The sequence below is a fragment of the Macaca fascicularis genome, chromosome 14 (assembly GCF_037993035.2).
Source record: "Macaca fascicularis isolate 582-1 chromosome 14, T2T-MFA8v1.1".
Classification (NCBI taxonomy): Eukaryota; Metazoa; Chordata; class Mammalia; order Primates; family Cercopithecidae; genus Macaca; species Macaca fascicularis.
Window position 1 is genome coordinate 88,979,299 of NC_088388.1, and position 17,360 is coordinate 88,996,658.

The window sequence follows — 17,360 nt, forward strand, 5'->3', positions numbered from 1 at the left end:
TAAATAATACTTCCTTACACATTTCGCAGAACATATATCTGTCCTCAAGCTACACATGATTCTACATGAGAGGGAATTCATCAGGAAAATTTGTTTGCTTGATTATGGAGTCAGAGCAGTTGCAATATAGCTGGTATCCTGAGGATACCAGTAACCTGACTGAGCTCAAAGCTGAAAGCCTCAGAACCAGCTTCAGGAGAAAGAAAGAGAAAATTGCCTTTTCTCTGGCTTTTTCCTTTTATCTGAGCTACCAGCTGATTGAATGGGGCCCTTTCACATTGAGAGATGATGGTCCCACTCAGCTCACCAACTCACATGTCTCTCTCCTCTGGAAACACCTTCACAGACTCCCCCAGAAACAATGCTGCACCAGTTCCCTAGGTATTGGTTAATCCAGTCAGACTGATACCTAGAATTCACCATCACACCATAGAAATATAACTACACCTCTTTGAGTTTAACAAAAATCCTATTATATGATAGTTCAGAGTCTGGGTATCCCTAGGAGAAGTTAATTTAATCCACGAGAAAATAAAAAGGCCCAGTATCTTTAATTATTTTTTCTCTTCTATTAAACTTAAATTAGTTTAATTGCTGGTTTTTAAAATTTGTTTATTTTGTTGATTGGTTGTTTTTTATTTTGTTTTGGTTTTGGTTTTTATTTTACTTTAGTGTTATATTATTTTAAGTCCTGAGATAAATGTGAAGGACTTACAGGTTTGTTACATAGGTAAACATGTGCCGTGGTGGTTTGCTGCCCCACTGTTGTGTCTCTCTCTAAAAATATGTCATAGAACCCTCTGGTCATCTTCTCGTATTTCTTTGGCCAGGGTGATTTTTCCCACTCTCTCATACTTATTCAGCAGTTACGTGAAAGAAGAATAGGAACAACTACAGTTTATTCTAGGCCACTTAGAATCAAATCCAATTTCCAGATCCACATTCAGAAAATGGGAAATTGAATAGGTTAGTATTATGTTACAGACAGCAACTAGGAGCAGAAGGGACTGTGAGTCATCTAGTCAGTAACATCTCCTATAAAGCCGGGAGACTCTCTTTGTGTGAGATTTTTATTTTTGTTACAGAAGGAAGAGTTCACTGTGCTTTAATGAACCGTGTCAAGAGAAGAAACTATAGCTGTCACATATCTCCACATGTTCAGAAACTTTTCATCAACCCAGACCCCAAAATGACATGTTGCTCTTTCTTCCTCAGAAACATGAATTCTGAAATCTTGCAGGCCTTCCAGAGGGAACTCACTTGTCCCATCTGCATGAACTACTTCATAGACCCAATCACCATAGACTGTGGGCACAGCTTTTGCAGGCCCTGTTTCTACCTCAACTGGCAAGACATCCCAATTCTTACTCAGTGCTTTGAATGCATAAAGACAACACAGCACAGAAACTTCAAAACTAACATTCGTTTGAAGAAGATGGCTTCCCTTGCCAGAAAAGCCAGTCTCAGGCAATTCCTGAGCTCTGAGGAGCAAATGTGTGGCATTCACAGGGAGACAAAGAAGATGTTCTGTGAAGTGGACAAGAGCCTGCTCTGTTTGCTGTGCTCCAGCTCTCAGGAGCACCGAGACCACAAACACTGTCCCATTGAGTGGGCTGCTGAGGAACACCGGGTAAGTGATGCCTCTGAACATCTACTTCTATAAAGGACACATGAAATTCTTGTGGGTCTACTTTCTTGCAGATTGGATAAAGCCAACTCTGAGTCCCTTTAAGCAGCTCTCTTTTGGGCTTTCTTAGCTTGAAACCTCTGGGATTTGACAAACAAGAAGGGAAACAGAAGAAATGCCATTTACTAGGGACTTATTTGTCTCTCATTCTGGGCCCCCTCCCTATGAAACGGTCTGCATGTTACTTTATTGTCTTCACTGGCGCTTCAATTCATGGCTCTTTTGCAGGAGAACCTTTTAAAGAAAATGGAGTCTTTATGGGAAAAAGCTTGTGAAAATCACAGAAACCTGAACATGGAAACCACCAGAACCAGATACTGGAAGGTTAGTCCTGTACTACTCTCCCTTCTCCAGGAGCTTATGGTGGGCAAATGGGTGACTCTCAAAATAGGAACTTGATATCAAACCATAATGTTTCTGTGAGTCAATAAAAAAAAAAAAGAAAACATTGAGAAAAAGTGGCCTCATTTCTTTTGTAGAATAGTATGACTGTTAGATAGGATTTCTAACAAAACCATTGATGTCACCCAAAGCACGCTGGTTTGTTTTCATACAAACCTGTAGCTGTACACCAACAGATACAAGAAACCGGGCCATCTCACAGCATTCTATATGTGCTGGTTGGATAAATGCTGGGCACAAGATTTATTTGGCAGCCATGGAAAGCTCAAGTGAACCTTCTGAACCTGGGTCAGCATTAATCTGAAGGCTGGTGGACAAGTAGTATTTGGAACTGTATGGAAAATTTGAGGCAGAAAAAGTGACAGGAGAAATCTAGGGGAACCATGACATTAGGAATCTCAACTAATTAATATTGAATAATACATAACATATGAGAAAAGTGTTGAGAAATGTGGATTTGTGTCTTGAGGGAGACATATAAACCTGCCAGAAATATGGGATCTAGTCTCTAAATATAAGGAGAACTCTGAGGACTTCAGAAAAATATTAAAAATGATTTTCTCTTTGTGGATATATACTTTCAGGGTATGATAGCTAATATTAGTTTGCTGAAAAGTATTTCATAAGAACCTAGTCTATGTTGAATATTAAATTAGAAAGTTTACTAGTATAGGAGAAAGAAAGCATCTTCGTCCTCACAAATCGTACAATCCAAACAAGAGAGACAAATGGTCAATATGCAAAAATGTGCAAAACATTATATGTTCGAGTGTGGTAGGTTCTTTGTTGGAGAATAATCAAGCAGAGAAGTAGAAAAGAACAATAGAGACTGGAAACTGGAGATGAGTGTCTGAGTTTTAAATAGGGTGGTCAGAAAAAAGCCTCACTGAAAAATTCAAATTGAAACAAAATTTTAAAGAGGAGGGGGAACACGAATGTGTATATGGATATATATGTGGACCATGAGTGTGTATATATGTAAATGTATATGTGTTTGTGTTTGTGTAAAATTCTAGTTGGAGAGAACAGCATATGCAGTAATTTGGAGTTTGTGTATATTCGGAGGCCTGAGGAACCACAAAGAAGTCTATGTTTCAGATTGGGATGAGTTAGAAAAAAAATGGAAGGAAATGAATTCAGAGAGACAAAGATGGCCAAATCATAAATGCAACCTTATTGGGATAGGTTTTGCTGGGTGAAATGCATTTAGCTGGACATGGTAGTCTAGGGTCATTTCACATAGAATGAGTTTAAGCAACTCGTTGTGAATGTCAGAAATAGAAATAATTATTTTCTTTTTAGTAACTACAGCTCTATACTCCAACTCACAAGCATGAATTGTTCTTATTTTTCCATAAATATGGGTTGGAATAGAGAAATCCAAGTGGTTTTTTTTTGTTGTTGTTTTTAATTTCCAACTATCTTAGAAAACACATTATCTTGAATAAATTTAATGTAATTGATCAGATACAAGAAGGGAAAGAAACAAAATTTGTGGATTCTAAGAACTGGCAAGACTGAGGTTTAAACTATTGGATGTTTGAGAGACAAAAGGAATCAGTGAGATTTAATAGTAGATGGATAAATACATATCTCTTTTGACTAACCCATTATCACTGCAGGATTATGTGAATTTAAGGCTAGAAGCAATTAGAGCTGAGTATCAGAAGATGCCTGCACTTCACCATGAAGAAGAAAAACATAATTTGGAGATGCTGAAAAAGAAGGGGAAAGATATTTTTCATCAACTTCATTTAAGTAAAGCCAAAATGGCTCATAGGAGGGAGATTTTAAGAGGAATGTATGCAGAGCTGAAGAAAATGTGCCATAAACCAGATGTGGAGCTACTTCAGGTACAAGCTTACAACGTGGTTCAGGTTTTTGAATATTCACATGTATAGGTATTTTCCTCATGGCTGAAATCCATCTCCCTACCTTTATTTCCATGATGTGTTTCCAAAAACACATTTGCATAACTAATGCTACTTTACTGGGAGAATATAGCCCCGCCAAGGGATTCTACCAGGCCAAAGGTCCCTCCTACTTTATCCACCAGCCACAAAACTCTGTGGAATGGTCAAGGTAACAGCCCAAAAAAATATTCCCCATCTAAGTCAGTAATATACTTTGGGTTGCTAAACATGTATAAAATAGTGAGTGATTCATTTACATTTAGGTTAATTTGAGGATATGCAAGATCAGAAGTTATGGGAATCTAGGATCTCACTAATATTATTTTTGGGTCCACTCATTTGGGTAATAGGTTCTGGGAAAGATGACTGAGTAGGTTATGCGAGGGTACTACAGAGCATAGACCCTCTGGACTTCTTCCCCCTTCACCTCTTTAGAGAATGTCTTCAAGACTCAGACTTTCCCAGGACATTAATTAATGACAATACGCTAACTGGGTTTTTCATTACAGAAGAAATAGAAAACGCTTTGCAGAAGAGAAGATGGTAGGGAAATAATATCTTCAGAAACTGACACCAAATTTCACACTGAACTTAGTGAAAGATGCATCTTGTGAAATGCACTAATTCTTTGTATTTTTTTTTACAGGGTTTTGGAGACATATTACACAGGTGAGTATGTACCTAGATTTTAGCATATGTTCTTTCAGTTTCCACAAATATTAAAGCAGGCTCTACCAAAGTCATGGCATAAATGATTAAGATATTGATACTACTTTTTTTTTGCATCTACTTTCATTCCCACACCAGAAAAGACAAGACCACTAAATAAATACATAAATAGATAGTGAAATAAAATTTTAAAAATGTTTATTCCTGATTTTGTTTTATTTCTTAAAAGCCTGCATAGGTGAAAGATAAAGTTTTGTTTTGTGGATAGTGAGAAAGTCGCCAGAGGAAACAGTAGAGAAGTGGGGGGAAGTATTTTGGCAGTGAAAAAGTGTTGGTGATTTGTTGTTTATACATATATACATATCAGTTAACAGTTCTGAAAAATAGATTGAAAAAACTGCAGAGTGTTAGAACTGTATAAGTCCCTAGGGAAGCTTGTTTCTAAAAAGCAGATCTCGCTGCCTAGAACAAATTTCACATCCTTTATCCTGAAAAGGAAACAGCAGATGCTGCAGTCTCCCCAGAACCCCACTATTTCAGACAAAGATCTTAGGAGAGTCTGCCAAGAAGTGGAACTCAGAATTTCATTTCTAAATATTCTCAAGGCCATAAGGCTAAGGAACCTTACATATTTGGGGCAAAAAAAAGAAAGATCAGACTGAATTCTGACTCAGACTCCCCCACCATGCTTTAAAATTCAGAAACTATAAATAGTAATTAATTTCAAATAGGAAGTAATAATTTTTGAATTGTTAAATTTGTGGATTCAAAGGATTCTCATGAAATGTCTTTCAAATACAAATAGTGATTTTTATTTATTTTATGGTTGTAGATGTTGTAACTGCTGTTTTTTCCTTGCAGGAGTGAGTCCGTGCTGCTGCACATGCCCCAGCCTCTGAATCTAGAGCTCAGTGCAGGGCCCATCACTGGACTGAGGGACAGGCTCAACCAGTTCCGAGGTAAGTCTCCACCCACAGGCAGCACTCCCACTATCTAAATATTATTATTGTTAGAATCACATAGGTAATATTTCACCCTTTATCAAATGTTTTACTTCTTTATAGCCATAAGTGAACAATATAATCATGCTATCCTTTTGTATCTGTATCTGTATTTATAGCAGACTTACAGCATTAAGTTTGAAAGATTGTGAAAAACAAATACATTATCGCCTCATATGTACTGAGTTACATAATGGGAAAAAGAAGTAGTGTAGCAAATCTTAAAAAGAAGCAAATGAAACAATGCTCAGAATGAAAGTGAGTTATTTAATGTTAAATACAAAATTTTACATTTCTTGAGTGTATTCATTTGAACAGCTAAGAACTATTCTTTTGGGGAATATAGTTTACTGGAGATTCTTGGGTTTTTTTTATTTTTTTAAATGGCTATATATTATGTATTGCAAAAAAATTAGTTAATGGGTAAAAATAAAAAGAAGAAATCATTTTGTGAAAACAAGTAAAATTACAAACAAAAAGAAGTTCAGTTTAATTGCAATATGATAAGCGACATGTTAAGTCTAAAATCCAGCTTCAGCCCCGAGCTAGCATTGAGGACCACAGAGAGACTGATTTTAACTGTTCAAATGAATACACTCAAAGATTTTGCAGAAATCTGCTTTAAATTGTCACTTATGACATGTACTTATAGATTTTTATCCAGTTAGCTAGAGCACTTCTTGCGTAACTGAAAGTCTTCACATTCTTTCCCAAATGATAGCACTAGTTTTCAAGAATAAGAAACGCTTCTAAGTAATGATCTTCACAACAGCATAGCATTTAGGGTACATAATGTGTAAATTGGCCGGGCGCGGTGGCTCAAGCCTGTAATCCCAGCACTTTGGGAGGCCGAGACGGGCGAATCACGAGGTCAGGAGATCGAGACCATCCTGGTTAATATGGTGAAACCCCGTCTCTACTGAAAAGTACAAAAAACTAGCCGGGCGAGGTGGCGGGCGCCTGTAGTCCCAGCTACTTGGGAGGCTGAGGCAGGAGAATGGCGTGAACCCGGGAGGCGGAGCTTGCAGTGAGCTGAGATCTGGCCACTGCACTCCGGCCTGGGCGACAGAGCGAGACTCCGTCTCAAAAAAAAATAAAAACAAAAAAACATAATGTGTAAATTTTGCTTTGAAAATTGGATTGAAAGAAGTTGGTTTTACATTTCTCTCTCAATACGTAAGTTTTCAAAACATTTTTAATATCTGTGGTTAGCATTTTGTCTTGTAGATAATATTAATCATCTCTATACTTTATTAAAAGTTACAAGCAAAATTGTCCTTGTGACTTTACATTTCCTGGTAAAGTAACTTCTTGATAGAACAATTTTTCCTTATTTACACATGTCTACACATGTTTTCTTTCTTTCTATTTATTTATTTATTTATTTATTTTGCAGTGGATATTACTCTGCATCATGATGAAGCCAACAGTCATATCTTTCAATATGGAGATTTGAGAATTATTTGTATTGGATGTGACCATCAAAATGCACCCCATACCACTGCAACACCTACAAGTTTTCTTGCATGGGGTACTCAGACTTTCACCTCCGGCAAATACTACTGGGAGGTCTATGTGGGGGACTCTTGGAACTGGGCTTTTGGTGTCTGTAATAAGTTTTGGAAAGAGAATAATCAGAATGACAATATATATGGAGAGGAGGGACTCTTTAGTCTTGCATGTGTTAAGAATGACATTCAGTTCAGTCTCTTTACCACCTCCCCACTTACACTGCAATACGTCCCAAGACCTACCAGTCACGTAGGATTATTCCTGGATTGTGAAGCTGGAACTGTGAGCTTTGTTGATGTTAATCAAAGCTCCCTTATATACACCATCCCTAATTGCTCCTTCTCACCTCTCAGGCCTATCTTTTGCTGTATTCACCTCTGACCAGTGACAAATCAGAAATGTGTTCATTTGCTGTGGGAACCGCTTTATCCCAGGAAGCCCTCTTCATTGTGCCTTATCAAACAGGACAAATAAGTTCTGTTTTATGTCTTCAATTGCCTTCTAATGTTATTAAAATTCATTTATTGTGTCACTATTAAATATGGTAAAAATACTAAAAGTATATGTATTGGTACTTTATTAAATAATTTTTGAAAAATCATTATTAATGATCATGGCATCAAATATATTCTCTGTTTTTTTTTCTTTATTTCTGAGTGTCACTGAGTGAAACAATAGATGACAGACATGTCTTAATGAAGTTAAAATCAATGGAAGAGAGGCAGGATCTTTTGCTTTGTGGAAAAAACTTGGAGTGAAGTCTCAATGATAACTAGGAAATGTTTTTCTTTCTCTTTATCTAACTATATCACACTTATCCATCATGTTTAATTGTACTGATCTATCCTTTGAGTTAATATTATTTGACCTTCTATGCTGGGCTTTATTTTCAATTCTCACTACATATATAAATAATCCTGCATTATTAGTGTGCTCTTCTACGTTGAAATACACAAGGTGATCAGACTAATGCTGGATTAATTGAGTATTTTTTAAAAAGTTACTAAATATTGACTCCTACCTCAAACCATACACAGTCATTTCCAAATAGATTTGAGTCCTGAAGGTAAGGGGATCATGATACAATATTCTCATAAGGATTTCTTAACCAGTATAAAAATTAATAATTAAAAAAATTAGTTGGTTTGTGTTAATAATGATGACTTCTGTGTTTCAAAACACATGAAACAAGAAATAAAATGCGAACCAATAGTGGAGAAAGATATTCACCTGAACATATATAAAATAACATACAATACATGTACATGATGAATACTTAAAGTGTAATAAATAAAAGACAATGAACTCGATATAAGATTGGGTACAATATCTGAACAGACACTTTACAGAACTGGATACATAAATAACTGACCAAATATAAAAATGTGCTCACTTTCATTAGTCTTATAAAAGTAAGAATTAATCCGCCAGTTGTACCACAGTCCCCCATAAAAATTACCAAAATTTAAAGACACATAATATTGTGAGCTGTCACAGATACAGAATAAATGAAATTTATTCATGGCTGGGGAGATATAAATGGAAATTATATTTGGGAAAACTGACTATTCACATTCCTCACGCATAGGCTAGATATTCGAATTCTAAAATATAGTCAACTGATTGCCTACATATACTTTAAGATATACACAATATTGTTCAATGCATCAGTTTTTATAGTAGCTCCAAATTAGGTACAAAATATTCTTCAACACTAGAATGGCTAAATTGTGGTGTGTTTATACAAAATAATCATATAAGACAGAGAGTAAACTCCCTGAATGCAACAAAACTGATGTGTCTCAGAAACAAGTTAATAAACATTTGTCAATTTAAACAATAAAATTGAAGTTAAGAAAGGACTATTCCATGTAAATATAAGCAACTGTAGGCTCTTTATGGATTCTAATTACATGAACATTGTGGAATTATAACTTTTAAGACCCAAAATGTCCGATAATGCATATGGTAGTTGAGTAAACAAGGGAGCCCAGGCATGGCGGCACACACCTCTAATCCCAGCATTCGGGGAGACCAAGGTGTGAGAATGGCTTGTGGCCAGGAGTTCCAGACCAGTGTATGTAACATAGTGAGACTTCATCTCTACTAAACATTCCTTTAAAAATCAGCCTGGCATGATGGCACATGCTATAGACCCAGCTACTCAGGGGGCTGATGGATGCAGCGGGATGGCTCGAGCCCAGAAGATCCAGGCTGCAGTGAGCCATGGTGGTGCCCCTGCAGTCCAGCCTGTGACAGAATGACACCCTGTCTCAATAATAAAAAGTCTAATAACTTGATATAACATAAACCAATATATTATAAATGCTCTAATTACTGATATTTCAAACATTAATGTTATTTAAAATAACTGAGAAAGCTGGGGGTAGTTCATGTTTGCTTAGACAAGACAAAAGTGCCCTGGGAAGTAAGTTAAAAGTATTTTTATTAGAGTAAATGAGGATAAAGTGTTTTATTACAAATGTGATATGCACCAGAATCTGCTGTGAATAGTCTCATGTCTGGAGGATTTTTGGATATCCAAGTAAGCAGTAATTCTTGGGTGCCTGAAGCCTAACAGCTGCATATTCAGTGTGTATTCTCTGGAGATGTCTTCTCTGGACAAGTCTGATTTTTAAATGATTAGACTCACTTAAGACCACAACCACTTCATGAGGTTAGCTACGTTCTGGAGAAAGAAGTGGAAATGGAAGATTAGGTTACACAGAAGGGTGTAACATTGGCTGATTGGATTTATAAAGTATAGACAATCATGCCTGGGGGCTTACAGCCCAACAGAATCTAGATGACTCTGGGGTGAGATGTAAGAAACTTGACCTGACATATGTTGTTCAGAGATATTACAACTGAAACAAGTATTTCATTAAGTAATGTTTTATTCCACAAACAATTCCCTCACAATTTTAAAAGTATGCTTTATTGCTCCATTTTTAAACTCTGAAATTTCAGATCTATATTTCCATTCTAGATTTTTCATTCAATCTTCAAAAAATGTTTACTGATGACAATGGACGAGGAATTGGAAATAAATTACAGTAAACAATAATAAACAAATTCAGTCCTACTAGAATATCCAGACTAGTGAATAAGATGTACCATAATGGAAGAATCACACAAGTACATACAGAATTAGAATTAGAACTATAAGCTCAACAAAAGAGCAATAAATGCTGTGAGGGTCTGTAATGGGAGGGAGGTGCTAAATGCTGGATCACACAGGGCTTTCATGAAAATATGTCAGAACTGAGATCTGAGGGATAGGAATACATTAACTTGGCAAAGGGAGCTAGAGAAAAACTTTCTCTGCAGTGACAGCAGCAGATGCGAAAGCTTCCTGGGTGGAGGAAGCCCAGTGTAGTTGAGTTCAGGGCCACTGAAGCTAGAGTAACAAGAATGACAGCGGTCTGATTGGAGATGAGGCTGCAGAGGCAGGTACAGGCTTCAGAACATGGAAAGGATGAGTTCTTTAGAAACTATGGGAAGCCAGTGAAGTCTCACTCTCCTTTTAAAATATATCATTGCTAAATAATTCTCCAGCCATTATTTATCTGAATATGTACAACTATAAAATATTAAATTAAATAGGCAACACATCTTTGGAATTCTCTCATACAAAAATGCACCTAGGCACTTAGTTGTGTTTCAAATAATTTTATATACAACCATTGGTGAACTTACTTGCACAAAATTGTTTTCTTCCATTCACTATTTTATTACTATTTTTAATGGTTGATATATACAAAAATAAAATGTTTTTTGAACTATTATACCATTATGAAAACATTTACATTAGATACTTTACATCAGTATATACGTATGAACACAAGACTACCCATTCCAAACCATAGGAAAAAAGCCCTTTAAAGGTTGATTAAAAAGTCTTCCATTTCCGCTATGACACCACAAATCTGACCAATAGAAGTATGCATGTATCTTTCTACCATGTGCTAATTCTAGAACACTTGCCAGATGTGAATTCATCCAAGCATATGAATTTAGTCTGTTACAAACCTCATATAAACATAAATATAAAAATTGATGTTAAAAAATATCTTTTATTAGCCAAAGTGTATTCTAACAGCACAAATAGCAGGTAATTGTGAAACAATATACAGATGGACCAAATCCTATTTTCAGAAGAACAGTAATGATCATTGGATCTAGAGATTCTCATGAAAGATCAGTTTGCACCAACCAGATTACAAAGACCTATAGTTCATTTATCTCATATCACAAGGCCTGAGACACATGAGGGATCTTATAAAGCCAGGAAATAAACAGTAACCCATCCATCTAGATGGCTACATGGATTTTGCATATGTCAGGCTGGTGTCAGTCTCCCTTCAGATTTTGGTATCTCAAAATTCTGAGTGGTGCAGAGTAAGTTTCCTACTAACAAACAGTGATGAAGTCCAGATTCACATCACTGTGGTTGGTGGAATACAGTTGGTGAGTCTTTTCACCAAAGTTGCTGTAAGTGCTACTTGAACATCTAGAAATAGGTATGGACACTGGCTTAGGGAAAACAGCCCAAATCAGGCTCACCAGGTCATGTGCTTTTTGGCTAATATGAGCAAATTTTTGTTAGCAGATTTAGAAAAGACAGACCCTAAAGTCAGTTTTTCACCTGACATTGTCAACACACTGGACAGCAAGAATCTGAATGCAGCAGCCATAAGATCCTTTAGAATTGAATTCCAAATGTACGTTTGAAAGTACATTGTAACGTAGCTATCTTCAGAACATAGTGTGTTTCCTAACATGCCTGGGATGCAGATACTGCTAACTATCTTACTAGGGATAAAATCATCTAGTTTTAAAATCAACCAGTTTTCAAGTGTTACTCTTTAAGTGGTGCTCAAGAAACCCAAAGGGAAGGAGGTGAAGTTGGGAAGTAGCTGGGCAGGGAAGATCCTGCTGACTTGGTGGAAAATGGTGATTCCTTTATGTTTTCCATGTTCTCAGAGAATTGAAAAGAAGCTCATTACATTTTAAATCTTGAAAGAGTTTCATGTGGTAGGTGATGAGTAATACATAAGCTTGTGACTTCTTGTGAATATGAGTCTACTGCGGAATAGAAGTCCACTACATTCTGAGTGAGCTCAGATAGCCCCCTTGGAATAGTGAAAAGCTTTCAAGGGCTTTTTAGACAGGTATTTATTCTCTGTTTCTACTGGAATGTATCATCTCTCTTGCACAAATGTCATCCTCGACAGAATGATAACAATTTTATCTGTGCCTTTCAGGTATGAATACAGGTGATGAGTCTGATAACGGAGTACTAATTCCTCTGTAGTGTTGTGGTCTGACCCTTGCACTCTACTCTACAGTCTAAAAAATGCTTTCAGAGCCCGAACGACACATATACATTTTAAAATCAACTTCCGAATGTTCACACACATGCAAAAAACTCAAGCAAAACAAAACAAACAAAAACACCCTATTTGCTCATTTGTTGAAATGGTATTTAATTATAAGTCTGTGTGGAGGTAATTGTCATCTTACCACATTGCCTTCAAATCCACAAACATGGCATATCTCTTCATTTACTTATATTTTAAACATTTCTTTCAATAGTGTTTTATGGTTTTTATACACAGAGTTGTGCATTTCTCATTAGCTTTATTTCTAAGTATTTGGTCCTTTGTATAATATTTAAATACATTTTTCATTTTATTCTCACTTTTAATTGTTGTCTAAGAAGCATGAAAGACTAAATCTCTTTCTCGTTTCACTAGTACGTCTAGCAGTTTATAGATTTCAGGGAATTTTTAACTGCACATCATGTTATGCTTATAATGCAATTATCATAGCTTTATTTCTATCCAACCCTCACATTATTTATTTCTTTTTCTTGTCTGGTTGCATTGAAGAGGATATCCTGCAAGGTGTTGAAAACAAGCAGTGATAGCAGAATTCACCTTTGATTTCCATTCTTGGGTAGAAGCTTTCAAATTATCCATTAAATAATGTGTTGCTTCTAAGATTTTATATTCTTATTAGATTATGAAAGTTTCCATCTATTTTAGTTTTTAAATAATATCTTTAAAATCATAAATGATCATTTAATTAAGTCAAATGTTAATCATAAATGACCATTTAATTAAATCAAATGTTTCCCTTCTCTATCTACAGGAACAATAACATGTATTTTGTCCTGTTCCTGTGGTGATTCACATTTATTCCACATTCTGATGTTAAATTACTCTATTGTCCTAGAATAAGCTCCACTTGCACATGATGTATTATGCCCTTGTCTCTCACAAAATTTGATTAGTTAATAACTTTTTTAAATTTTTGTCCCTACGTTTATGTTAGAGTCTGTACTGTAATTTTCATTTCTTGTAATACATGTGTATCAGGATTGGGTATTAAAGCTATAAGCTTGGGCTGGGCAAAGTGTCATCCCAGCACTTCGGGAGGCCAAGACAGGAGGATCACTTAAGCCTAGAAGTTTGAGGCTGCAGTGAGCTATGATTCTGCCACTGCACTTCAGCCTGGACAACAGAGAGAAAAGCTGTCTACAAAAAGAAAAAGAAAAAAAAAAAGTCATGAATTGGGAAGTAAAACTTTTCTTTCTATTCTCTAGAAGGATTTGTCTAAGTGTGTTATTTTGTTTTTAAGTGTTTTCAAGATTTCACTGAAAGATATCATTGGAGTTCTCTTTGTGAGATTTTTTGTGTTTGTTTTTTAAATAATAGGGTGAACTTTTAGAATCCAAATCATATATTTCAGTTTTCAATGTTTTCTTTTGTTAGTTTTTATCAGATGGCTTTTCAAGAATTTTCTCATTTCACTGAAATTGTCAAATGTGTAGGTATAAAGTTGTCCTTAAAATCTTCTCATTGACTATTTAATACCTGGATGACCTGTGTGTCTGCCTGTTTACTCTTGATTTGAACTCCCTTTTTCTGTCTTTTAAACAAGTCTTGCTTGAAATTTATCAATTTAATTTACCTATTTAAAGAGCCTGCTTTTGACTTTATTTATTTTATCTATTTTATGATTTTTAACTAATTTTCTGCAATTCTTTTCTTCTCCAATTTTTTTTAGTTTTTTTTTTCATGAATTTCTTAGCATTTGTCTGGTTGTTTGGGATAGACCTTTCTTTGTTAATAACACATGCATTTAATGATATACATTTCCTTCTTACCATTATTTTAATTATATTTCAAATATTTTATTGTTAGGTATCTTGAATATTATTCAATTAAACATATTTTCATCATTGGTTTTCTTTAGTTCATGCATTTGCAAGGGAACTATAAAAGAAAGGATGGGAATACATTTTTCTGGTGATATTATAAAACAAGTAGAAACAACTGAAATTAATTTTAATGAAATAAAATACTTTAACCCAATATATCCAAAATGTTTACAACATAATGAACATTGCAAATATTAATGAGATGTTTTATATTATTCTTATTCTTATTATTTTTGACACAGGGTCTCACTCTGTTGCCCAAGCTGGAGGATGGCAACGGGATCATGACTAAATGCAGCCTTAACCTCATGTGTTCCAACAATCCTCCCACCTCAGCTTCCCTAGTAGTTGGAACTAAAGGCGCACGCCACCATGCTTGGCTAATTTTTTCTTTTTTTCTTTTATGGAGGAGGTCTCACCATGCTGTTAAGTCTGCTGTCAAACACCTGGACTAAAGCAATTTTCCTGCATTTGCCTCCCAAAGTGCTGGGATTACAGGCCTGAGCCACTGCACCCTGCCTTTCTTCTTTTCATACTAAATTCTTGATATCCAGTTTGCATTTTACACTTATAGTCCAATTGAGAATAACATTTCAAATGTTCAGTATCTACCTGTGGCTTTCCTATTAGATATGTGGAATTAGACAAACCACCGATCTATCTAGGAGACACCTTTATTTTCTAATCCTTAGCTTACAGAGCAATTTTCATACATTGTAGGAAGAAAGTCCTAAGCCTACTTAGGTTTCAGAAGAAAGGGGAGATTGGAACTCACTTTCTCTAATTTCAAGGGTTTAGAGAACTGTAAATTAGAGTCAAATAGAAAAGACCTCATGGGTATAATTTTAGAAGGAAAGTTCTCGAAGTGAGCCAGGCTGGATGCTTTATAATTTAGAACTCACTGGTGGTTGTACGTTGGCATTCTAATGGTCACCCCTGAGGGTTTTGTTTTTTTAATAATGTGGAAGACTAAATTTTGTTACTTACACTTTGTGTAGAATTTCCAAAGTCTAGACACTTTTCTTAAAACATCTACACTCTTTTTATTTTTTATTTTTTTAATTTTCTAAATTTAAACTATGCATGTATACACTCTTAACATAAGATTAGTTTATTGCTGTTTCAAAGGCAAAACCTTATCTTTTTGATTGGCTTTACATAATTGCATAATTGCCTAATCTATTAAATAAAAAACTTCTACAAATACATGCCAATGATATATAACTACATCAGTTATCTGAGGTCATTATTTGATGTTAATTTTTTTTTTTTTTTTTTTTGTGAGACAGAGTCTCACTGTGTTGCCCAGGCTGAGGTGCAATGGTGTGATCTTGGCACACTACAACCTCCACCTCCCGGGTTCAAGCCATTCTCAAGCCTCAGACCCACAGAGTATCTGGGACTACAGGTGCATACCACCATATCTGAATAATTTTTGTATTTTTTTTTTTTTGAGATGGAGTTTTGCTCCTATTGCCCAGGCTATAGTGCAATGGAGCCATCTCAGCTCACCACAACCTCCACCTACCTGGTTCAAGCGATTCTCCTGCCTCAGGCTTCCTAGTAGCTGGGATTACAGGCATGCACCATCACACCTGGCTAATTTTGTATTTTTAGTAGAGACGGGGTTTCTCCATGTTGGTCAGCCTGGTCTCTGACTCCTGACCTCAGGTGAGCTGCCAGCCTTGGCCTCCCAAAGTGCTGGGATTACAGGTGTCAGCCGCCGTGCCTGACCTAATTTTTGTATTTTTAGTAGAGACAGGGTCTTACCATGTTGGCCAGGGTGGTCTTGAACTCCCAACCTGAGGTGATCCACCCACCTTGGCCTCCCAAAACGCTGAGATTATGGGCATGAACCACCACCGAGGCCAGCCAATGTTACCTTTTTAAGTCTACATGAAGTGACTTCATAAATCCCTTTTAATGATTCATCATTAAAAACCTGAAATATATTAATTACAATGTTGTTTTCTACTTTCGTCTACAATAGTATATTTTGCATGATTTTTAAAAAGTTAAAGACTTTTTTAAAAAAAAGGCAGTAGCCAATGAAGCTTCTCTCTTCTATAAACATTGAGTTCAGTCAAAAAAAAATGTTTTTCAGAATGGATTGTTTTTAGGCACTTGGTTTATACATGTTTTGTTTTAAATAATTGCTTTTTTTCTGCTTGTAAACTTTTCAAAGTTAAAAATATTTTATAAAATGGAACGGAAGAGTTCCCTGATTCCCCTTGCAGGATATGCGACAGGGGTGTGGCTGGCCTCTTTGGTTGCCTGGCAGCTGTAACGCCAGGCAGGAACATGCAGATGGGCAAGTGCTTTTGGCTGTTCGCCCCCTAGCAGTTTCCAGTGGTGGGTGCCTGCCAACCCCTGTGTTACAAAGCTGTTTCCACTTTGCTGTCTGCAGACGACTTTGGGTGTTAATTAGTTCAATGGACCCTCTGTCTTAACTGAAGGGCGGAGAGCCCGTGTGACAGGTTTCTGTATCCAGAGCTTTTACCCACTGTCTCAAAAGAATTGGGATCACATGCAGGCTTGAAGAATGAATGAAAGATTTTTTTTATATATATATAGGGCTGCGTTATTTGCTTTCAATGCATTATTATTGTTATTGTTATTATTGAGATGGAGTCTTACCTCTTGCACCAGGCTGGAGTGCAATGACACAATCTCAGCTCACAGCAATCTCTGCCTCCCAGGGTCAAGCGCTTTTTTTTTTAAATTATATTTTAAGTTCTAGCGTACATGTGGATAACGTGCAGGTTTGTTACATATGTATACCTGTGCCATGTTGGCGTGCTGCACCCATCAACTCGTCAGCACCCATCAACTCATCATTTACATCAGGTATAACTCCCAATGCAATCCCTCCCCCCTCCCCCCTCCCGGTGATAGGCCCCGGTGTGTGATGTTCCCCTTCCCGAGTCCAAGTGATCTCATTGTTCAGT

General features: G+C 36.3%; 1 protein-coding gene across 1 annotated transcript; it reads left to right on the plus strand.

Annotated features, from left to right (window-relative positions):
- The first annotated feature begins 1,215 nt into the window (after window positions 1-1,215).
- Window positions 1,216-7,805, plus strand: LOC102116544 (tripartite motif-containing protein 49D). Its single transcript, XM_015436044.4, has 6 exons — window positions 1,216-1,630; window positions 1,916-2,011; window positions 3,712-3,942; window positions 4,649-4,671; window positions 5,533-5,630; window positions 7,069-7,805. Exons 1-6 carry the CDS (start codon window positions 1,220-1,222, stop codon window positions 7,563-7,565), a joined length of 1,356 nt encoding a protein of 451 aa, XP_015291530.3. The 5' UTR covers window positions 1,216-1,219; the 3' UTR covers window positions 7,566-7,805.
- The last annotated feature ends 9,555 nt before the right edge of the window (window positions 7,806-17,360 follow it).